Source organism: Odontesthes bonariensis, chromosome 9 (genome assembly GCF_027942865.1).
Source record: "Odontesthes bonariensis isolate fOdoBon6 chromosome 9, fOdoBon6.hap1, whole genome shotgun sequence".
Classification (NCBI taxonomy): Eukaryota; Metazoa; Chordata; class Actinopteri; order Atheriniformes; family Atherinopsidae; genus Odontesthes; species Odontesthes bonariensis.
The window spans coordinates 16,873,781-16,897,458 of record NC_134514.1 but is presented as its reverse complement, the minus strand read 5'-3'; the positions used below and the strand labels follow the sequence as shown (position 1 = coordinate 16,897,458).

The 23,678-nt window shown below is 41.1% G+C and overlaps 3 protein-coding genes across 4 annotated transcripts in view; 1 reads left to right on the top strand and 2 right to left on the bottom strand.

Moving 5' to 3' along the window:
- arhgap35a (Rho GTPase activating protein 35a) overlaps positions 1 to 3,154 on the bottom strand; it is a 60,769-nt gene extending 57,615 nt beyond the window's left edge. The window contains exon 1 of the mRNA XM_075473419.1: positions 2,434 to 3,154. The gene's annotated coding sequence lies outside the window, so the exon portion shown is untranslated. The remainder of the gene's footprint in view (positions 1 to 2,433) is intronic.
- A 3,496-nt stretch (positions 3,155 to 6,650) lies between these two features.
- On the top strand, positions 6,651 to 13,759 carry ap2s1 (adaptor related protein complex 2 subunit sigma 1). The gene is made up of 5 exons (XM_075473418.1): positions 6,651 to 6,800; positions 7,317 to 7,466; positions 10,181 to 10,294; positions 11,450 to 11,509; positions 12,299 to 13,759. The coding sequence occupies exons 1-5, from the start codon at positions 6,798 to 6,800 to the stop codon at positions 12,398 to 12,400; spliced, it is 429 nt and encodes a 142-aa protein (XP_075329533.1). The 5' UTR covers positions 6,651 to 6,797; the 3' UTR covers positions 12,401 to 13,759.
- A 982-nt stretch (positions 13,760 to 14,741) lies between these two features.
- Positions 14,742 to 22,895, bottom strand: rab4b (RAB4B, member RAS oncogene family). 2 transcript variants are annotated; one of them, XM_075473416.1, is made up of 8 exons: positions 22,727 to 22,895; positions 19,823 to 19,903; positions 18,878 to 18,992; positions 18,580 to 18,642; positions 17,236 to 17,390; positions 17,020 to 17,115; positions 16,726 to 16,899; positions 14,742 to 16,605 (listed from the first exon to the last, which is right to left on the bottom strand). In XM_075473416.1, exons 1-7 carry the CDS (start codon positions 22,740 to 22,742, stop codon positions 16,784 to 16,786), a joined length of 642 nt encoding a protein of 213 aa, XP_075329531.1. In that variant the 5' UTR covers positions 22,743 to 22,895; the 3' UTR covers positions 14,742 to 16,605; positions 16,726 to 16,783. The 2 variants fall into 2 exon arrangements, with proteins under 2 accessions (XP_075329531.1, XP_075329532.1); XM_075473417.1 differs by having other exon boundaries at positions 14,742 to 16,548.
- Between the last annotated feature and the right edge of the window lie 783 nt (positions 22,896 to 23,678).

Here is a 23,678-nt window from a genome sequence, read left to right as displayed (position 1 = left end):
GCCTGTCCCCCATCTGCAAATCTGTAATGAGCAAGGGAGCAGAAAAAGTGGGGAGAGAAGAGGACCTCAGTTCAGCTGAGGCAGGCACACTTTCTAATGGAAATTCAGATACAATCATCCCAGAATGCACTTCTCTCTGCCTAATAATCGGCCACTAGAACAAGGCAGCCATTGAGAGGAGAGTGACTGTAATCTGGTCCGCCAAACTCCAAAGCTGCCCGCTATAATTAGCTCCTTTCTCCATCATACATAGACTTACAAGCAAACCTCTCTTGTAATACAAGAGGGAGACAGGAGAGATTTAGTGAACGGCATGATTTCAGGACCGGGGAAATTTTACATCACCCAACACTGGCAGGTGCTCTAGCTGTGAAATCTGCAAATGAATAGGTGAGCAACCAATGTTTCAATCACTAGCACAGTGGCGTGTTGAAAAACAAGCTTTGGGTGATATGGACACAATATGATATGAGACAAGTTTCCAAAGTGAGTGATATTTCAAGTCCAAAACCATTTGTTCCTTTTCCATGTGTTTACATAAAATGGGGCATAATCTTGCATTCTATCTCCACAGCAAAGGATGTGTCCGCTTCTCTGGCCTACATCCTGATGAGCAAAGCCTACACTCCTCTAATCTCAAGCCCAAGGCCTCACAACCCGATCCACAGCCCTGAGGCAAAAAAACGACAGGGATGTGTGGACACGCTGGTAGCTTGCCTGCTGCCTGGGCAAATGGCACAACTATTAGAGGAAGAGGAGGCTTCCTGGAGAGGTGTGACTGCATTGTAAAGGGTCCAATCAAGCAGAGAACAGAAGTGCTGACAGCTGCTAATGCATTTACCTGAGAGAAAAGAGACCGTCGTCCAGAGGAAAGGACCTGTATATGTTTACTTCCTCCTTAGCATGGTCCTCTTAATAAAGTTGATTAAGATCAAGATGAGAAAAACTCAACAAAAGCACTCGGACAAAACACAGCCAGAACATGTAAGGTTATGAGTCATCTTATTTGCTGGCAAAGGATGCAGAATCCACAACATCGAGGCATGCGCATGTTAGACTATGAGTGACAAAGTTCCTGTTTCTCAGAAAGGTCCTTTTATTCAGCAGTGACACAGCAGTAGCCAGAGACCGAAGTCCCTTCCAAGGCACCTGTGTGTTAAGTCCATACCACAAACTGACACAATTACCCAGTGAGTGCAGTCTCTGAAATCTTTCAGAGTCAATATTAAAGTAGTATTTCAGGGGCATGTTGAAGGATCACTTCTAAAGGGAAAGCACTCAAGTCCAGTGGAAAGACTCCGACAGAAAGGGAGTGGCTGCCAGAGCAATGACCACTTTGCAGTGGCAGTGAGATTAAGCCGTGACACATCAGTGACTAGTTGTGCCACAGAAATAGATTAATGGTAGTGTTAATTGTGAACATGAGGTCACTCTGATGAGAAACTATAAAGCAAACATAGGTACACAGGGACCACTCGGGAAGACAAGCTAAATATACCCCCAGAGAATATGTTGGTGGAAAATACTAAGACACACACTTTACCTGCTATGTGAGAAAAAAAAAAAAGGAGGCCATTTAAGTGACAGGTACAGTAAAATTAAATAAGGAACTCTCTGAGCTATCTACCAGCATTTTGTAACTGTGTCACCAGGAAGTCTTTTACATGAAGCTTTGCAAAGTGAAAGAGATAGTCATTAGCAGAAAGAAAAAGAAAGAGAGCGAGCTTATTTTATTGCCTAAATCTCATCAAGGTCAGTGTTTATGACAAACCCAAGCAAAGACCATTATAATAGAAAACTCAAACAAACAAAAACTAATTTGTAATTCGCTTAAATTAATCTTCTTATCCAGGACATTGTGGTCAATTGGCAGAAAAATGCAGAAAGAGAATGAAACAATTGCTTCTTTAATCGAACTCCAACATCCTATTTCCTCTACACCCATTTAAAGTCCCTTTTGCTCCTTTTATTCAAGGCAATAGTGCGGAGTTTCTCCAGGCCTGACAAGACCAATGCATTCCAGGTGTTGTTGTACAAACAATTATAAGCCTTGGACAAGATCCATCTTTATGATTCCCTTTCTCCCTTGTCAACATAACATCCAAACGAGCATTGCCGAAGCCTAACCTAACTGAGAGCGGATTTATTTTTTATTTCATTTTCTTTTAATACACCCATACATCATCATTAGAATAATCATTATTATTACTACGAGTGAGGGCTTCAAATCATACCAGCCCTCAGGGGGACTGGGGTTGACTCCCAGTTTCTTGTTATTCGCAGGACTTCAGTACAAGCCAAAGCTGTAATGTAGGGAGAAAGTAAATGAGGTAAACGCCTAAAATCTCTGTCCAACATCGCTCCGCTCTTCAAATTGTCCATTCATATGTATTCATGGGTGGAAAGTAAGAAAATCCAGTATAGTCTACGTACCATATCATTCCTGTCTGCCTCCAGCTCTTGTCCACTCTTTTCTTCCTGTATCTGCGCCTCTGCGACCCACAGCCGTGGAAAGACTTTCAAAAAAAAAACAGACAAAAACACTCTCCACAAGCACTCGCATCGATTATTTTCCGCTTTTCTAGTAAACACGCCGTCTGGCTATTGCGTCCCACATTAAGTGCTCATTTTCGTCAGTCCGAAGTTTTCAGACACGAGACGCATAGCTGTTTCTCTCCCACTATGCGAAGAGAAAAAGAAAAAGACTAATTCTGATCAAAAGAAGAGGGGAGGGGGGGGTAAAAATGCTGCTCAAACTCCCGTCCTTTCACAGCGGCTGGATACGTCTTGCCAGAAGAAAAAAAGGGGGAGGCGTTCGAAAGCGCTGTTTCTGTGTGTTTTCCCTTCTAGGTTCACCACCACGTTGTTTTGACCAATTATTATTTCCTTTGTTGTGTCAAAAATAAAAGAGTCCGAAAGAAACGCAGTCCCGAGCTCTGCCGTCATGTATCAGAGTGCTGTTTCCAAAGTACGACAGCTCGCTCGAACGCGTTTGTGTGTCTCCTTTTCTGATGTTAAGCCCCGTGCAGGATAAATGTGTGACGTTGGGTATAAGTCTGTTTTGTTTTTTTTTCAGCTTCCCAATAATGGCGGACCTTCTCCCGAATCTAGCATCTCCCCTCCTATCTGGAGAGAGCGGAGAGAGTCTCGCCCAGCGGTTCATGGACACAATTACAACACACGCTCACTGTTCCTGATACACTGCTCAGCACCACGCAGCGACATGGAAAGCCTACAACAATCATTTACAGGATATAATAATAATTTATAGGACATATTTTGAGGTGGAGAACTCTCATGAACGTGCCAAAGATGATAAACAGTATTTTAATCCTGTGAGTATTATTTAGATAGATAAATGAGTAACATATACTCATCTTTGGTCACTGTGCAAACACATGCTATATTCCTGTTACTCTGTGCTTTCACTACATTCAGATGTTACACTTTTTGTGCTGTTAAATCTGTCTTCTTTTTTTTTGTCTATTACAAACTTGGCAACTTGTAACTCCGATCGAGGTATGCATTCAAAGTATACGGCTTGCACCCACCCTGCACACGCCAAGGGGCCAAGAAGTCGTGGGGGTCCCTGTCTTACCCAAGAAACAGACCATGTGTCCCAGAATGTTTATCTCATGAGATAACAAATGAGATGCGAAATGACCACAAATAGAAACAGAATGGCTGCAATAAGAAAAAAAGGGGAAAAAAAGCAACACAAGCATGCTGTGTAACAGGTAAAGTGTGACACGATATGAGCAAAGATGGGGGGAAAAAATGGCCAAACTGGCCCACAAAAATCCAACAAAGATAATATTAAATGACCAAAATATGACACAAAACAAGAAAAACAACCTTGTGGGATGCAACACTACCTCAAAGTGAAACTGACCCACAATAATGCAAACTATCCATTAGACGGGGACACAACATGTCCCAAATTATACCTTCATGGTTTGAGATCCCTATGTGGTTTCTTGCAGTCTTTGCCTTCAGTTCAACTTTTACACATTTCTGTCAAGGGGACTGTTTCACTCTTAGTTGGTCAATTATGCATTCATTTACACACGAAACACACATGTTCTGTATTTCCATAAAGGTGGGGTTAAAATGTGGAAAAGTTAAAGACGAGCATGTAACAGCGACGCTGGCAGAGGCAAACAGCAGCGTAGTTTCCTTTCAGGGGTATATTATCCACTTTGTCCATCCTGTGGTGATTCATTTCAAGTTGTGAGGTCAATCATCTCAAAGATCTTAACATGATGCACTGTTGTAAATTAAACTGCCAAGTGTATAAAGTTTCACAGTGACTCCAGCACGCTCCAACATCAGCATTGATAATATCCGAGACTCTGCCTTATTCAGTAAGTAGTACTTCCACTCTGATACTTTGAGCACATTTTTCCTCTAATGCAAACTTCTCATGCAAACGTATGAATGCTTCTTTAACTTGTTTTGGAGAATTCTTCTTACTTTGACTAATTACCATTTCAACCATGAATGAGAAATAAGTGTACAATGTTGAAGGCTTTTTGACATACAACGTTTAAGGCCCCAAAGTGCACATTGTGAGTGATGTTCAAAACTGTTTTTCAGTTCTCTCTTTTAATGGGGCTTTATTTTTGGTCTGTTTGCCTTCTTGGCCCCATGGGTCAAACACCACTTCCGTTCCTTCACAAATGATTCCCACTGCCATGAGCAAATTCAAAGATTCGTCACCCTCTAACAAATTTGAAAGTTCCATGGCTGCACGACTTGTTATAGATTTGTTAAACAGTCTTGCAAGGACTCCAGCCTACAACCTCATTGAGCAGCAGAGAGGGGAAATATTTATTTCCTGAGAAAATCAATCATCTCAAAGGTTAGTCTTAATTATTTCAGTTGAGCCTGAAGTCACCACTTGGTAGAAGAATTACTGTGAAGAGGTTTGTGCTGTGATTAGTTCAGCCACTGACTGATAAATAATTCAATCTTCTAAGGAAGACAGTGGAGCTGCACTTCGAAAAAAAAAGGAGAAATATCTGCAGTGTTAAACAAGACAACGGCCTGTGCTAAGAGCTCAAACAGATGTTTAATGTCTGGCAGTGGGACCCTCTCCTGAAATTCTTCTCTCTCACCCTGTTAGCACTTCCTTGAACCTCAGAGGAACATGCAATTCCAGTCTGTTAATCTAAACTCTGTGTGATAGGAAAACAAATGAATTTGAATGAATTTGGTGCTTTGGGGGATTTTTAGGACGGAAACACTGCACCCTGCAAACCACAACAACAACAAATGTCTGAAACTTCTCCTTTCAATGTTCTTAGAATATTATCCTCCTTCTTGGAGTGTTGAACAGCAAAAACCAAAGCATGAGAAACGCACAGATAAGGAAGTTTTATTATTTCTACATGAGATGCCAAATTGCATTTTATAAAGTGCGTGCTTCGACGGTCTAAAATGTGACTCACCATTAAACAGAGACAAGCAGGGTTGAAGGTGCAGAGCTTGTCCTTTGAATAAGTCCACACGTTTCTGTCCAATCATATTAGTCACTGTGTTTTCAGCAATATTTGCATGACCCCAATCACACAGAGCAAGATTAGCGGAGGTCAAAGTTTCTGTTGAATAATCTGCCCCTGTTTTACATCCCTTTCTGCTTTTTAGAATGGGGCTTGTAACCATAAAGCATAAGGCTCCTTTAGCTATTAAATTATGGCACACAGTGCAATTAAAGAAATTTCATTCTTACACAAACATTACCACAGCAGTGCTGCTTTTATAACTTCAAGCACGCCAATATCAAAACACAGCTGTGAGCATTATATGGAAGAAAACCTCCTTTTGTTTACTCACTGGCTGGTATCCCCTTTCATTTTATTCTTTTCCTATCCCACCTCAGTCCTCTCTGCATTTGCAACTGAAATATTTCTGGGTCCCAAGGGCAAGCGCATTCCTCCACTCACAGTTGTGCAATCCCTGACAATCACAGTTTCCCCCATCCCCCCTCTCTGACTCCCTAAACGCCCACAATGCTCTAAGGCAAGCTGTCCAAACGCTCTGGGCAGTGTTCTGTGGCGAAGTGGCTGCCCAGCCAGAGCAGTAAGCAACGCTGTGCCCTGACTCTGCAGAAAACAACCAAAACTAATGTAACTGGAAAACAGTCCAGAGGTATATCACAAATTTTCATTCGGTAAAGCTTTTAAAGGGAATTCTGAACCGTGTGATAAATTGCACATAAAACAAATCATTTGTGACTCAGTAGGTTTTGAAAGAGAAGAACAAAAATGACAGAAACATTTGGTACAGTAACCAAATGTGAAATTAATATCTGGACAATCGAGTGTGACTCGATTAAAAACTAACAGCAGATCCTAGTCAGTGCCAGATTAAAATTCATTTTATGTTTGTTGACATATTCTGTATTTTCTTGCATGTTTGTTTGCATTATCTATGTACTAAGTTCGGTTAAAATCCTATTAGAAGCCGAAAAGGACGCTGGCCACATTAAAAGATGCTACATGAACGGTCCCTCTGCTTCTCATGTGATCTACTACGCAACTTCAGTAGAGACGTGATATGGGAAAGTCGGTTATTGTAGTTCCAACATTGCATTTCATGAGTTCTTCATGAAAGAATAAAAACTACATCTCCCAGTATCCATTGCACCTTGGCGTAGCCCTCTACTTCCTGCTAGCTTGGGAAGATAGCGGACGAGCGGTTGAAGAAAGTACTTGTCTATTAATGTTAAACGAGTGCATTTTATCTCAGGAACGTGCTTTCTGGAGTCCCCCAACGACCATATTTAGGAGACGAAAATGGTAAATGTGTCATTATTGAACCCTTTTATGTTTGCTTTTCTTGTCATCAGCGTATTGCCACTAGTCTGCTAGCGCTTGAGACCTCGACAGATAACCTCTTCATTTAGTCAGTAGAAGTCGTTAGCTAGTTGGACTGAAGAGTTGAGGCCACAATGTCTAACACAGAGACAAACCACCACTTTGTCAGATAGATTGTATGATAATGATTCTGTTTCTGTCACGTTTTAGACAATTATGTTGTCAAAACAACTTGTTTTGGTTTATCTGTGCTATATTGTACATTAGCCAGGCTAACGCTAATAGTACTTAGCTACAGTTACTTCTAGATAAATACTGGTCAGTATTATGATAACTCTATAGATAGATATCAAAAACGTTTATGACTCTTATACTATAGGCCTGAGACTGTAAAGACCACTTATGTCACATTGTATGTACGTGTTTTTTCCCCTTATAGAATAGACGCAATTTGCTGTGGTTGAACTGTTTGTCTTTCTGTCTCCCTTTATTCCAAAGATCCGCTTTATCCTCATCCAAAACCGAGCAGGGAAGACGCGATTGGCCAAATGGTATATGCAGTTTGATGATGATGAAAAACAGAAGTTGATAGAGGAAGTGCATGCTGTGGTCACTGTCAGGGATGCCAAGCACACTAACTTTGTGGAGGTATGGGATTAGTCAGTGCTATATGTGTGGATAATTGGTTGTATTCTTTCCTGTGCTCGATCCTGTTTGCCAGGCAGTGGCTCAGCGCCATCACCCCGAAATATGTCTGTTATGGCTACCTCAACTATCAAGATTAATTTAATTAATCTTGGCAATTTATTTAGCTGCCGGTATATGGTATGTTGAGGGCTAATACGTGTATGTTGTGATTTAAATGATGTCATCGGCCCAGGTCTGTGAGGGTTCGGTGCTAATCTCTCTGACCGCATGAAGGCCAACATTTGTCTGCATGAACCATAAGCACTAACAATGCACCAACTCTGCATTAGCCATGAAAACTAAAACATTAGACACTGGAAGATATGACTATTTTTATGAATTCAGTTTGTCACCTGTTTGGAGGAGAATTTGAAATAGGAGATTGGCCACAATTCACTCATTTATCATTGATCAATAAAACAGCATTTCAGGGAAATGGATGGTGTAGTTTTCTTTTATCGACAGAGCTTGTCTTTCTGCCGTGAAGCCATTGTCATTTCTAAGGTTCTGTTTACACATACCCGGGTATTTTGATAAACGCATATTTTCTAACCTTCGTTTTAAAAAAAAACTTGGTGCACACAGCCCCGTTTTAAAAAAAAACTTGGTGCACACAGCCCCGTTTTAAAAAAAAAACTTGGTGCACACTGCCCCGTTTAAAAAAAAAAAAAAACCACGTCTACATTGATACGCTATCAAGAGCTGTTAAATTACGCCAAGCCTGACGGTGGCAGTGTTAGAACAATGAGAATTCCACACAAGCCAATCAGAAGCCTAATAGAGAACCGCTGACAGGAAGAACTTCCGGATCCTTTTCAAGAAGAAAATATGGCGCCAGGCTCATGTGTGTGGACTGATAGCAAGACTGAGCTACTTTTACACGTTGCGCTGGACTATAAAACTGCTAAAGCCGTGAAAAATGTCTTTATTGTTCAATACAATGTATGACTGTAATTTTCAAAATCACACAAGCGAGTATAGCTCTCAACAACAGAAATGCTGCTAGTACCTCCATGCTTGCCAGATAAACAATGAATGGCGTTATCACAGCCATTATAACGAACAGCCTTGCCACTCTCTATTAAGCCCCATTGTACCGGCTTTTTGGCTGCAGTTCCACCAGAATTCCACTGGGGGCGTCGGTGGAGACCAGAATGAATGGGGCCCTATGGAGCTAGATGCTACAAATGGTCAGTTTCACCTAAGTCTCCTCAAGAGCGCTCAGATTTGAATGTAGTTTCTGAGAGCTCAACATGGGTTTCAAGTCAAAAATCTACTGAACGAGTACATATATCCCTTTGATTTCTAACAGGTTGGCTTCTTGTTGTCCACCACGCGCTAGCATTGTGCTAATGACAGCGCTCGACCAGAATTACGACCAGAGGCATCGCTTGACGGCTGGCTCCATACCAAGCGACAACAGAATTAAGATGGACTTTTTCCGCTTATGTTACCACAGCCTAAGAATCTGTGATGTTACCACACATTCGCTTACTACAGCTCTTCCTTGAAAACGCTGCTGCCTTTGAGACCAACAACAAGCAGGATTGTTGCCGTAAAGCGGCATCTCCGGTCGTAAGCTATGCATGACGTCATATACACTTCAAATCCTTTTTTTAAGCTAATGAGTGGCTCTAAAAATCTAAAACTCAGCCATGGGTATTTTCTAAACATCCTCTTTCGAAAACAACATTCGAATTACTAGAGAAAAAATTATATCTTGAGATAAGGGCACGAAAGGGCGTTTAGCTCCATAGGACTCCATTCATTCTGGTCTCCAAAATTGAGCGCCCCACGTGGAAAAAGGGTGGAACTGCAACCAAAATCGCCTCGTTGGAAACCGGAAATGCACCGTGAGTGGCGTATCTGTACTATTATAGAATCTGTGGCGTTATCACGGTAGCATCCTGCCAATATGGCGGTTAGGGGCGGGGCTCTGTACTATGACGACAACGCCGCATTCCATTATGAAAACTCCGTTTTCGTCTCTTTCAACCAGTTTACACACAAACGCTAAACGGAGTTTTTAAAAAATCTCCACTTTTGCCGGAGTTTTTTTTTAGCTTCGTTTTCAGAGGAAAAAACTCCGTTTGTGTATAAACGAAAGGCACAAACGAAGGGAAAGGTCTTCGTTTTTCAAAATACCCGGGTATGTGTAAACAGCACCTAATGCTCATGACTTGAATGTCGTGATTCCCCCCCCCCCCCAAATTTGCAGCTTAACAGTAATGTAATGTAAATAGGATCGAAGGAATCGTCTGGGCCATATCGTTCCATTCTGTATATTTGCTGTTAATCTACATCGACAGGAAGTAAAGAATTTAGAATATTCCACTTTTGTTTAACGAGTCAAGTGTGCTAAGTCTCACTAAATCGACGGGTTCATGGACACAGAGCCTTGCTTACAACCTCTGATAACGCCTTTTTAAATCACACAGGCCTAATGGAAACCACGACTTGACCCACTGCTGTGTACACCACTGTACACCATTAGAAAATAAGAAGAATGTCATCTGCCGATCATTTTTAATATATCCTTTTGCTTCTGTTATTGTATTTACACAAGTAATGCTTTACCTCGAAGCCTGGGAGCTTAAACCCTTGTAGAGCTGCTGTTGTAGTCACAATCTAAGAAACTCGGTCATTAAAAGGATTTATCTGTTTTGGTCTTACAGTTCAGAAACTTCAAGATCATTTACCGACGTTACGCTGGCCTCTACTTCTGTATTTGTGTGGACGTGACTGATAATAACCTGGCATACCTCGAGGGAATCCACAACTTTGTAGAGGTAACTGAAACACACGTAATATATATAGATGTAGTAAGCGGAGTGAGATGATTTAGTTGTCACGGTCTGGTGGTTTTCAGGAATGTCTTTAATGATTTTTGTTCAGAATTTATTGTCCTCTTGTGACTTGCAACTTCTAAATGTCAAACCTGCTGGATTCTTGTGGGAACTAATGTTTGCTGCCAAATGGCATTTAGTGGATAAAATAAATTGTTTGTTATTCAATGTTCAAGTTTTTCTTCTTTTTTTTTTTTTTTTTTTTGGAGCTTACAAAAGACACATAAGGTGTTATCAACACGAACTGAATGATCGGGCCACTGAATCATCTCGTCATGTATAAATTTCATTTACAGGTTGGGATTATTGTATTGTTGTACGGGCGACAGATGAGTCGGTCCATAACTATTTAGCATGGTGCTGCATTTCAGCACAGGTTCCGAAACACACTGGCTTCAGTTATCATAAAGTTATATTGAGCTCACAGTTAGGGTATATCATAATAATCATCATCACAATCATCATTTGTGTTCTTTGTGAATGATTGAGAAACTGGTCACTTTTCTCATAAAACTGGGATTAGAATGTTTAATCATCCAGTCTGAACCGTCTGCATTCACATTAATGGACGGGTGTAATGTTTTGAATTGATCCATGAGCGGCTTTTCCAAAGGAATTCTACATGCTGTGTAATTCACTTTATAAATAACAATGCTTTCCAAACCTTCCTACTCCACTAATTCATCGTTTTCCCGTTGATTAGAGCTCTTAGCAGTATGTTGCAGAAAAATATCTTTCAGATAAAATTACATTTAATTTTTGATTTGTTTTGCATCACCACAGTTCACTTATCAGGCTAATATAGATCGTCATGGTACCGTCACATGTTGTAAGAAAGCCCTGAACTCCTGCATTAAGCCTCATTACCAAACTGTCCAGTCTCATGTGAATGGCTCTTTCCGCCCACAGACATGATGTGGGTGTCTGAATTAAGCCATGAAGAATATAAACATAAAAATGTCTGAATGACAGAGGTCTGATGAAGCCACTAACGCACATGTCTGAAAAGGATTTCATCGTGTATCTTTGTCCTGTTGAAGTACATTATCCTGTGAATCAAAAAGTTTGACCTGAATACTTTCCTCTCCTTCCTGGAAGGTGCTGAATGAGTATTTCCACAATGTGTGCGAACTGGACCTTGTGTTCAACTTCTACAAGGTAAGGACGGTAGAGATTCTTGTATTTTTCTTTATTTGTTTATCGTCTTTTTTTTTTTTTCTTAGGAGTTTCAAGTTATTCTACAAAATGTTCATGAAGGCCAGTTTTGTATTCTCCGTAGAGAAAACGATGCCAAAATAAACAAGTCTGAGCTCCTTCCCCCACCTGCTCGTGGTGTTCTGTTACACAGCCTCATGCATGAACCTAACGAGGCACCGCTGACCTCGAACATCTTCTGAACAGAAACTGCCAATGAAAAACAATTCCATGAGCTTTTTCACTCATTCGGTCATCGATTCTCTGATTGAATTCAACATGTAATATGTTAATTTATGTGCTTTTACTCCTGTTTTACTTTTTGATGATAAGGACAGGAAGTTAAGTAATGTTTGCAAGAGGCAGAGCAGTACTGTTTTTAGTTCCATCTCGTGCTTACATGAAACACACACAAAAAGTGCCTTTGAGCACCACACATGGTCCAAAGTTGCATCTTTTTGTAAAACCAATAAAGCATAAATGTATGTTAATACAGCCAAAAACCTAACACATCTGCTCTCATTCATATACTGTATTTTTCTGATTCTTTTCCGTCAAGACGGCTAAACGCATAAGAAATTGTGCCTGACGAGAATCCTCTTTAGAGAACGTGTCAACTCTTGGCCACTTAAAGCATTTTCATTCCTTTTGGTAAATCCACAAGGGTTTTGTGTTTTTTGTGCTCAGTTTCAATCCTCTTGGCTTCCTTTCATCACGTCTGTCCTCTGATCCACTGTTTGTGTGTGTTTCAAGGTGTACACAGTGGTGGATGAGATGTTCCTAGCAGGAGAGATCAGGGAGACCAGTCAGACCAAGGTCCTTAAGCAGCTCCTCATGCTCCAGTCTCTTGAGTAAAAAAACAAAAAAAAAAACAACATATTTCCTTCCTGCCCACTTATCTGCTGCCCTGGCACCCAAACCAACCATCTCCTCGTTTCTATCACTCTGGAAAAGGAACCTCATCATTTCCCTGCCTCTACAGAGCCGACACTTACCAGAACTTCAGCCGGGGGAGGCTTTTTAGAAGAGAATATTGTTTACAAATAGATATTCAAGCTCAGCTAACCTGTTGGCCATAGTTTTCTTTATGTTGTAAAGAACTCTGTACGTGTATTACTGCTACGGATGTCATCGAGCTTGCACAGTACATTTCAACGTGTGGACATTTCACGTACTAAGTTACAGCTAGCGTTATATTCTGTTTGCTTTTCCCGAAGCCAGCGGCTGCAGAGATTAGTTATTTCATGTAGTAACCAGTTTGTCATTGCATTTATCTCTGAAGTGTAGAGGCCGGTGTTGCCCTGCTTGCTCCTGCCCTCCTCTTCTGTCTTTCATTACCCATAACATTTATTTAAAAGCACTACTGTACCTATCAAGCTCCATACCTTCATTGATTACTCAAAAGAAGCTGCCATTTAAAAAAAAAAAAAAAAATCCATCCAAAAATGGTCTTGGAAGTATTATGGGATTCATCATGGCTGGTATGCATTTTATATCTGGATTACAGACCAAGCAAACTATGAGCAGAAAGCCCTTTTGAGCAATTGACCCAGTACAGCAGGTTCATTAGTGAATGGAGTGTACTCAAAGTGAGTGTCATTTTGACCATGTGTTATGACAACCTGCACCGTGTCAGGCATCCTCAGGGGGGGATGATGACGACGATGTAAGTTATGTTAGATCGGGCAGCCGCGCTTCTTTATGACTTCTAATGGGGCTTGTCGGTCACGCTTAAAACACTATCAACTCGGAGCAAAACGAATCTGAAGTATATTTTACATAAAGCAGTGCCGTTGGCTTTGTGTGGTGTGTACGTGCAGCGTATCTCGTGAAGAAATATTGTGAAATTAACAGTCTAAACCCAAAAGGTGGCCCTTGCTCAGTGTTTGTTTCAGATCCACACATTCCTTCGGCATCCCGTAAAAGAAACGATGTTTGCTTGAAAATCTGATAGTTGGCTTTTATTGGTGTCTTTGCTGGACATAAATATTCATGAAATTGTCATATTCTTAATTCTAACATTATCCAGTCACACAGGTGGTTTCATATGAAGTTTAACTTTTGTATTTTTTGTCCTTTATTAGACAATAGTGAAATATGTACCGCTTCCCCTTCTTGTCTGTGAGTTTGTTGATGGAAGATGTGTGTAACTGTCTCCAATTCAAATATCTACATCAGTGCGTCCCATTTTGTGTAAATAAACTGATCAAGTGACCCACCTTGTCTTTCTTTCTTTCACATTTTGGTTTGTATGAGATGCACCCAAATGAATTAAGATTTTTCTGCTCAGTACTTTAGCACCATCTGGTGGCAAGTTCTTTTTCTGCAGTAAATCAAACAATATGGTTATGAGGTCATCCCGACAGCCAAAGTAGGATCAATAAATCAGTCAATATATCGACTTGAGCTACATTAAACCACTCTAGTCGTTACTACATCGAGCCAAGAGCATAAATTCAGACAATTGGACACGGAGGGGATTTTACTCCTCATGGTAAGAGTCGTCTGATGTCCTAACCTCGACCTGATGGCCTTTGAACGAAATGACGTGATTGACTAACCGCGAAGGAGGTACATGAATCACTTCCTCACATTCCGTTGTTAAATTTCAGGATCCGTCAAGTCGGCTGCCTACACACCTGATTTGTTAATGCCGAACACGAGGAACCGGTGGGCTTTGCTAACTTTCAATGACTGATGCACCTAAATAAACAGCAGCTTAATGATAAAAACGTACTAACTGAAAAACAAGCACTTTACTGGGAATTGCATAATCATTACAGTCAATGAGCAACACTCACCCTCAATAGACAAATCTTATTTACATTCTTGGTTACTGGAGATGTACAGTAGTATTTAGGTTGATTATATCACATCATTCACCAAGCAACAAAGGACTGAATCCAGACTGGAACAAGTGAAAAGATATTCAGCTCATATGGCCATTCTGACTACTGCTCATTATGAACTGTGCAATACCTGCAGATGGGTGCAGGCCAACTCGAGTACAGAGGAGTTGTATTCGAGTGTATTCAACCACTGACATTGCTTGATAAATGCATATAAACGGCATCTTGTATATATGAGTGATCAGAGGTCCTGGCGGCAACCGCCTACAGCTCAAAGTCAACGTCAGCAGTTTGCACCGCAACAAAAACAGGGAATCTCGGTTGTTATTCAGTAAGAAATAAACATCTACAATTAAAATCTTTATTACAGTATACTCTTCGAGTAAAATAAAATGTACAATTCTATAGTTACAGCATATAAACAGAACAAAGATGAAGTTTTCAAAGAAAAAGTGCACTTTCAGAAGAGAGACCATCACACAACGCAGTGTTGTTGTTTTTTTTTTTGTTTTTAAGCAACATGTTTTGACCATCTGTCTCTTGATATCCTATATCGTCTCGTGTTTGTACAAATCATCTTTCTCCCGTCAGTGTGCTGACTCGCTTGGGTTTCAACATATGTTTTGGCTGGAGAAACACATGCTAACACTCAAGGACAGAGACGTGACAAATACGTTTGCAGGCAGTTTGTTTTGATCTCCCCTCGGGTCAGAACGACCTGCTGTCAGTGATGCAGACGGAGGCAGCGCCTGTGACTCATCCAAAGGGCCCGAGTTTGGGACGGTACTAACTTCCAACCTCATTTTCCTCCATCAGCACCACAAACCATGCCGTCAGTGTTTCAAGGAAAGAGGTAACCAAACCATGTTCCAATGGAAACTCCCCGTTTCTCTCTTTTCAAGGTCTGATTGAAGGAGTAAAAAAATAATAATAAATCTGGGTCTGCGACAGTTTGCAGCACAGATATTTCTGTGCATACCAATGAGAAGTGACTACTTGCGAGGTCACAAACATAATTGTGACTAATATAGAACATATACAATCTTTCATGATCAAACCTTCGTGAGGGAACTGAGTGGGTGCCCAGAAAGCAACACTGAGGCAAAGCCAACTGTGGTTTGGTTTTCTGTGACGTCCTTTCTACAGCGTGTGCATGTAAAGCAGCACGGATCAAAGGGATGTCATGGAGAAAAAGCCAAGCAGGAGGAGTTTAACACATTGTTTTGAGAAGAAGCCTGATCTTTCACTGTGTTAGGGGCCAGAGACACAGATTTTGATCTGATAAAGCTCAACCTACAGACTTTGGGACTTTTGGAAAACAAACAGATTTTGTCTTCTTTGTGCTTTTGACACGACGTGCCCATGTGGGTGTGGAGTGGATTGATTGAGCCATTCATCCCCCCCCCCCTTTTTTTAAAGATACATTTAGGGAATAATATACTATAAATTCACAATATCAAGTATATAACCAACTCTAATAGTTAACATTATAACAGTGCATTTGTAATGCAAACCAAAAATTCTCAATTTAAGACTCAATGACAAGACATTTTGGGATTGTGAGACTGAATGGACCAAAATCCACTAATTAGCAGCTTCAAATTTCAGATCAAATGAAAAGAATTGACAACAACAGGACTTTTTCTTTTTTTCTAACAACACTGCACCTAAATATCATTTTTTAACCCAAACATCTGTGCAAGTTGACTTCTTTTAACAGTACACCCTTAGAGGTTTTTATCATGCATTCACTTTCAAGGGCAGGCTGAATCCTTTTTCATTTAAGCTTTCATTTTTTCCATCAGGAATCGTATCAGGAGACGCTGATTTATGAAACTGCTTGAAACAGCTTAATAATAATTTACAGACAATGATGTGCAAATGCAGAAAAGCATATCGGGATTACTAAAACCAGAGTGAAAAAGCGCACAAATAAAACAACAGTAGGTAAGCCCATACAAACAACCCTCGACTTGTCCTTGTCTGGTAAGTAACTGATGAGGACGTTCCTTCTTTAGGATTCCATCAAGTTTACTCTGAGAGGATGGCCTGTCCAGATGCAGGGGCAAAACTGCCCCCCCTCAGGTAAAGATGCTTACCAGAAATCAGGGGTCAGGGGTTGCAGTATACTCCACAGCCACTCATTGTGGTGATCTAAGGTGTTTTGAGACAGCAGGGAGAAGGTTCACACACACCAAAAAACACCTGGAGCTGAGATGTACAAGAGAAGAAACCAAAAGTTAATCACTGGCACGCTCTTATCAAGTTCAGGGAAAGGATTTAATTTCAATGTAGCTCTGTTACGGCCCGAGTTGAAGGCTTGTCACTAACCTGTAGGGGGCGCCTGGTCTGTGTGGGCCTGTGGGCCCAGGTGAGGGTGGCCCTATCACTAGCAATTACACTGCTGCTTGCTCTGTGTTGCTGTGCCTCTCGGCTGCCGCAGCTGCCTCAGTGATGCGTCTCCGTACTGGATACCGGAGCCCATCCTCTCTGGGTCCAGCTCCCCTTTAAAGTGAACCATGAATGAGAAACAATGCAGACACTTATACAGCACAAATGAATCTTTAAGGAGCACGAAGGCATGTGGACACTTGGACACCCACTTTCGACAAAAGCAAAGTGTACCTGACTCTATCTTGTTGAGGATGGTGCGAGCACATTTCAGGAAACCTTCCTCGACATTTTCACCTGTCAGAGCACTCGTCTCTAGAAACATCAGCTCTGAGTGGGCAAAAGCAAAAGTGGGTAAGGACAGGACGGGAAGTCTAAATGTAGAGCGAATGGACAGAAATAGGCAAATACGGACATGAAATGTGTGCCAACAGACTTAACATTATTTACCATTCTCCTGAGCGAAGCGCGAGGCTTCCAGGAAAGTCACCTCTCTGTCTGCATCGAGGTCTTTCTTGTTGCCACACAGGATAATTACAATGTTGGGGCTCGCTAGTGTCCGTGCATCTGTCAGCCAATTGGTCAGGGTGTTATACGTCTCTCGGCTATAAGACAGAACAGTTTAGTGTTAGGCTACAGTGTTACCGTTTAACATATCATACATTCACAGGGCTTCAAAGGTTAGTGTGACAGATATCCTGTCACTTGTACTTGTCTGTATTTACTGTATGCACACATGTAATAACATCCACCTTTGAATCATAAAAATGCTGCCAACTGAAACACTGAACAGAAAACAAACGCTTCATTATCACCCGCGAAGTAATAACATGTTATTGCTCTGCAAAACATTGCATGCAGCAGCCTGTTTGGACAGATAGAACTTTTGCTTCTTTTTTTTTTTTCCAAGGTGGGCCTTTTGCTACCATGGAGACAGCGCTCTGGTGTCCATGGTAACTTGAGGTCAGTGAGGTGAGAAGAAGGGTGTAGGCCTGAACAGTGATGTTTAACAGCTGCTTTCACTAACAAGGAACGACTGACGTAATTCCTCGTCCACACTCTGATGGGATGAGGCCACTCAGCTGCAACCTGGTTCACAGGCTCCCTCCATTCCTTCAAGAATCCCTCACTCCCTCCCTGGTTTCTTTTTTGTGTCTCGTGCCTCTCCAGTAGTTGTACCCCTCCATTTCCCTTGTTTTCACCTCCGGTGACACTTTTTTTGATGGACCTCTGCCGCATGCCGGAGAATTCGGCATCCTTTTACAGCGGCTGCTACTCTGCCCTTCCCCCTCCAAAAAAAAAAGCTCATGCACTCTTGCAATCACTAACGTTAAGTTCCTGTCTCTCTGCAATACTCCATCCACTCCATCTTGATTTCACAACCCAGAATTGATGAAATACAAACCTCTAAATGGCTTCTGGTTTTCATATCTCTGGGTATCAGTTAAAGTATTCAGTCAGTAAATTGCACAATATATGGAGGTGGTATACATGCTATATAACCCCCTATAGGGTTACTCCACACTGAATGAAAACAGCAATTAAGGTGGGTCATGAAAAAAAAAAAGATGATAAAGAGCAATAATGTTTGCAGCTAAGCTTCATGCATTAGTACATTTCAATTCAAAATATCCCTGATGTGGATGTTGCATTAGTGGTTTTCTGATAGTTTTTAAACATTTTTTTTGTAATCTGGTTTGTAATTTGTTCTTTCTATTACACAAAAGATATAATTCATAAAAAAAATTAAATAAATAACCGGCAGAAAGCCAGCGTGTGCAGTGATGTTTTTACCTGGTAATATCATAGACCAGAAGGGCTCCAGCTGCTCCTCTGTAGTAGCTGCGTGTCACAGAACTGTGGAGAGAAAACAGACATTTTATTTAAAGTAAGACATCCACAAGATAAACTGGGAACATCTGACAGGGGAGCGTAGAACAAGAACTGCTTTAAATTATTATCATCAGCCAGGCACTTCATCACACAAGAGGAGCTTCTTCTTGGCTCTCCACGTGGGCTCAATAAAATGCGTTGACCTTGCAGCTCTGAAAAGACAGCCAAAACTCTGGCATGAAACATTAAAGGTTGTTACCGGAATCGCTCCTGCCCAGCAGTGTCCCAGATCTGCAGTTTGACCGTCTTCCCACCAACGTTGACTACCCTGGAACCAAACTCCACGCCGATGGTGTGATTGGAGTCCTGTTTAACTGCACAGGGATAGAGAAAAGAGATTTCCAAAGACATCCCTACAGTAAAACTATTACGGTTAAGCCCTTGCATAATTATGCTGTAAGCACTGTCATAATGGAGGCAGCACTTTGAACTGCTCCCACAATCTTACCTCTGATCTACAATATGATGTTGTGTTGGGCTTATTTAAAGAGCCAAAGCTATCATGTTCAAACACCTCATATCTACATAAGAGACCACAGGGAGCTCAGATAGAATTAATACTGCTGACCTGCCCTCCTTTTCTCTCTTTACCGACCATACAGGGACCCAACAAGTCTTAATCAATTTAATGCAAGCACGTGTGTGACTGGGAATGTTGTGCAGCTTTAACGTGTTTTTCCCGTTTGCTACTGACGAAACTAAAAATGTGAAATGAAACTAACAAAAGCAAAACTGTGGATATTTAGACAGAGTATCAGCTATGAGCCATCATCAGGGCTTAATGTCTTGCATGTTTTCGATATTCATTCGAGATCAAATAATGTGCCATGAAATATAAACTAAACACTCGATTACACGTTAATTAGATCATCTGTCACAGTCTGGAGATAGACCCTGAATTTTGAGAAAGTCATTAATCTTCAGTGTAGCTCTAACTCACCAAGGATACTTTACCTAACTGCAAACTGTAAAGTCTAAGCTTAATTTAATAATACAGAATTACAGTAAAGGGAAACTTGAGGGTTTATAAGGGCTTATTAAACACATGAAACACATGAAATTGACAGACAGCAATAATTCTGTCAACATGATGATTTACGTCTATATAATTAAAAATTCACTTATTTGCAACGCTAAGACTTACACTTGTTCTCAATGAACTGGTGGAGGAGGCAGGATTTCCCCGTCCCAGCACTGCCAATCACCAGGAACTTAAACAGGAAGTCTGCAAGCAGATGAGAGATGGTAGAGCTCAGTGCATGAACGCACCAACATCAATGACAGATCTGCTGCTCTTTGCACTTTCATCCTCACAGACAATCCTTAGATTTACTCTTAAGCCTATTAAGCCACTCTTTTGGCAGTATCCAGCAAACCCAAATTAGCCTACTAATCACAAAGTTTAGCATGTAATCAGTAACACCACGCTACTTATGCTTCTAATTGTATGCTTGTTTGTCGGAGGTGGAAAATTAAGCCTTGAATGATGTGGCAGCAGTTAATAACGCATCATTAGAGCAAAGAGGCATCTTTAGTTATCAAACATTGCTAAGAGCAACAGAGTTGCACAGAGATAGAATGACCAAAGCCAGCTGGTTGTACAGATGTTGTTTTTGTTGTTGAGAGAGGGCTCTTGCTCTGTAGAGTATAACTCAGGCCACGCATATGCTCCAGATTGACTTGGGCCAATGGCGTGTGAAGCCATCCACAGTACAGACAGCCTTTGTAAGCTGTGGTTACTGATAACACAGGGGGTATTTTCATATGCACGCTGTGCTGCAGTTCTGGCAAGATCCGGGAGATTTGAAATAAGTGACTGAGGATATGAAAGTGAGGGTAATGGAGACAGGCTCCTGGTCAGGTCTCTCATGTAGAACATTTAAATCTCATGAGAGTTTTACAAGCTTAAACAATGGAAAGGAAAAAAGAAAATTAAAGTGGATAAAGAAGAAAAAAAAAAAAGAAGTGACGGTGTGTTCATAGGACTGGGAGAGCAAATCCCAATTGCAAATTACGACCTCCCTTCCTAGAGTCGGCTTCGCTTGAAATTTGAAGACAGAGTGCAGTTTGGATTTAAGCTTAAGTGAAGCCTCTACACAAATACTAGCCCGGCAAATGATTAGCCTCGTGACTACTGTTGATATTACCAGCCAGGAGGACAACCGGGGAAAATTCAGCTGCACACCAGGTTAACAGAAACAACAGGACAAGATTGTTCTGTAACTATGTGACATTTAAATTCATTATGCCACCTAAGTTAATGGTGCACCATTGTTTGTTGTGGCGGGTATTTTCTTAAGCAACACAAGATAGAGGTCAAATTCATGGTAAATGAATGGCTGCAGTGAAGTAAACGTGGCTGCAGGCACTTACAGTTTGCCTCTCCAATAACAGGCAGTGTTGCATCTCAAGCACGCATCGTCAGTGGCTGTGACAGCGGAATCAAAGGCTAACGGCTCTGTTTTAAAAGCTTGCCTCAGCTTTTTAAGAATCTCTCCAGGCATCAAATATTCTCCTGCGAGATCTGCATACAACCATCAAGCTGTCGATATGTCAAAGCAATGAGGAAAGTGGAATGCAGCCCTGCCCTTTCAACAGCAGCCTTTCAGGCTATTGTATTCTTTACGCATCAATATTAAATACCTCCCCAGGGAACAAAGTAACACCGTAATCTACATTCACCGACACCTTGAAAACACTTAACACACTCATGCCCAGATCCATCTAAGGTTTATGTCTGATTGGTCTTCACATGTGCTGACACACAAGACAAAGGTCAATTGGGGTGTTTTGGGGGAAAAAATGCAGCTTAAGACAAAAGAAAAATATGGAAGCTGGAGAGTAAAAACAAATTAGAAACCACATTCTGCGACTGCACAAGAAAACTCATTTTAAAAGGGTCGTAATAAGCAAATATCAAAAACAATTAAAATGTCAGAATCCCATGTGCAAATATTTAACATGCGTGTTCATGATGCTTTAGTCAATTCCACAACTGCTCCTCCAGAGAAGATGGCCTGGGAGACTGAGATGGAAATCAATAAGAGGCTATTACAGCTACCATTAGCACTGGCACTTTTCCATATATGCCGCCCACATGGATAAAGTTTCATACAAGAATTGAGGGAGAGATAGAGTACAAGTAGAAACAGATGGTGAGTGTGTCTGAGGGTGCAACAGGAGAGGATGGCAGAGGGTCATATCAAAACATCTGGCTCTGTGGTGTCAGACTACAGATACTTTCTGTCGGGCAGATTCCTTATGAATGAATCCCTCCTGAAAAGTAAACTTATAAAGATAGATATGCACTATAAGTAGCACTTATAACCATTATGGCAATGCTCACAAACGGGTTTAACCATGACTTCTATCAGATCTGGTTTCTAAAGTGTTCTGTTTTGTTTTTTTAAACAAAGGGGAAGTGACTTTGATTCAGGGGGAGAACGGATGTAGAGACCAAGATCAATCTAGCAGCTGCTGCTCCACAGGTAAACGGGACATGACGAGCCGCAGCAATCTTAACTTCCTCTTATGGGCCTTGTGGTTAAAAGCTGCCTCTTATTAAAATGCCAGCGCTTAAAACTAAATGACTGCAAAATGATCTCAGCCCGTAACGTCACCCTACTCCACCTGAATTCAGGTTCAGGTTACCTAAGCATCTCAGAGCACCACCTTCGAATGCCGACATGCGACTTTTGCATTTTGTTCAAAGTTTGGCCAACTTTCACCTGAAATATCTCACCATCTGTTTGCTTTCGTTACTGACCGGTTAACGAAGCAATGTAATCCGGCATTGTAGGACAACAAATGAGATAATGCACCAAACCCTCTGAGCAAGCCGGTTCGCCTGAGTTAAATGACAGCCACAAGAATGAATTATTCCAATTAAAACCAACAGACACGATTGGGTGGCGCGTTAGCTATTGGCTAATGATATAGCAAGCTAACTAGCACCGTTGCGAAGAGCCAATCTGTCACATCAGACCACAGGATAGTGTATGTAGCAGCTAGCAAGTATTAAAATGCAGATTGTCCCAGACAAACATACCGTATGTCTCAGACATGTTGACCCTCGCAGTGTGAAGGACTCTTTTACGATTCTTTTGGTATGGTGACAGCTGTGTGTTTCGCTGGGTTCACACCTCTTAGGGGGTGTTTATCTACGATGCTAGCGGTTTCCTTGATCCCTTCCTAGCTTACTTTGCCCGTACACAACCAAACACGGCAGTTGCGTGCTACGTCATCAGTGTATTAGTAGTGTTGTGTTCAAGTTTTATTAGCCACGTTGGACATTTGAGGGAGAAAGCAGAAAATTGATACCAAATTTACGTAGAAAAGAGAAATGCAGTACAAATAGACATTTAATTTCCGTAAGAGCTTAAATTAATTACTACAATCACCTAATATGCCCAAGGGCCTGGTCAACTTTTCCGGTTGAAAAGTTAAACAACCAAAAATAGCAAAAATAGAATAAAGAGACACAAAATTCCCCGAAACGATTACGAAGAGTCACATGATAGCAATGTGTGACTATAGTAGGATATGAAATACCAAAAAGAGATGCTAATCAATGAAAGATATCCTAAATACATGTAAACGATTGGAAGACTGGAAGTCACAAACAAATAAACACATACACAGAGAGAAAGATCCATAGGCCTACTGACCAATGAGAGAGACAGAACCAGCTGCAAAATGAAAACAAATAAATGCTTTTAGAATTCTAAAAGGAAACAGCGAGGACACACAAAAAGACCATTGCTACAGGCAAAATAGCTGCAAATAGTTGCAAAACAGCCACAAAAAACTCAAACCGGCCACACAAATTAGAAACAAACAAAGACAAAATAACAGCACGAACCAACACAAAATTTAATCAGCTTCACTTGGAGTTGTTTTCTACCTCATACACTATGGGTATCGTACTTTGGGAGAGGGAGACTCAACAAAACAGTGCCCAATGGCTGGTTGTTTTACATTCAATGGAGGTGTGAGTGTAA

Excerpts from the sequence above, each read along its gene's own strand:
- ap2s1 (XM_075473418.1), top strand. Across the intron at positions 10,295-11,449 it reads GAATCCACAACTTTGTAGAG|GTGCTGAATGAGTATTTCCA; the intron begins GTAACTGAAACA and ends CCTTCCTGGAAG. Across the intron at positions 11,510-12,298 it reads TTGTGTTCAACTTCTACAAG|GTGTACACAGTGGTGGATGA; the intron begins GTAAGGACGGTA and ends GTGTGTTTCAAG.
- rab4b (XM_075473416.1), bottom strand. Across the intron at positions 17,391-18,579 it reads CTGGTCTATGATATTACCAG|CCGAGAGACGTATAACACCC; the intron begins GTAAAAACATCA and ends TCTGTCTTATAG. Across the intron at positions 16,900-17,019 it reads CCTCAACAAGATAGAGTCAG|GGGAGCTGGACCCAGAGAGG; the intron begins GTACACTTTGCT and ends TTCACTTTAAAG.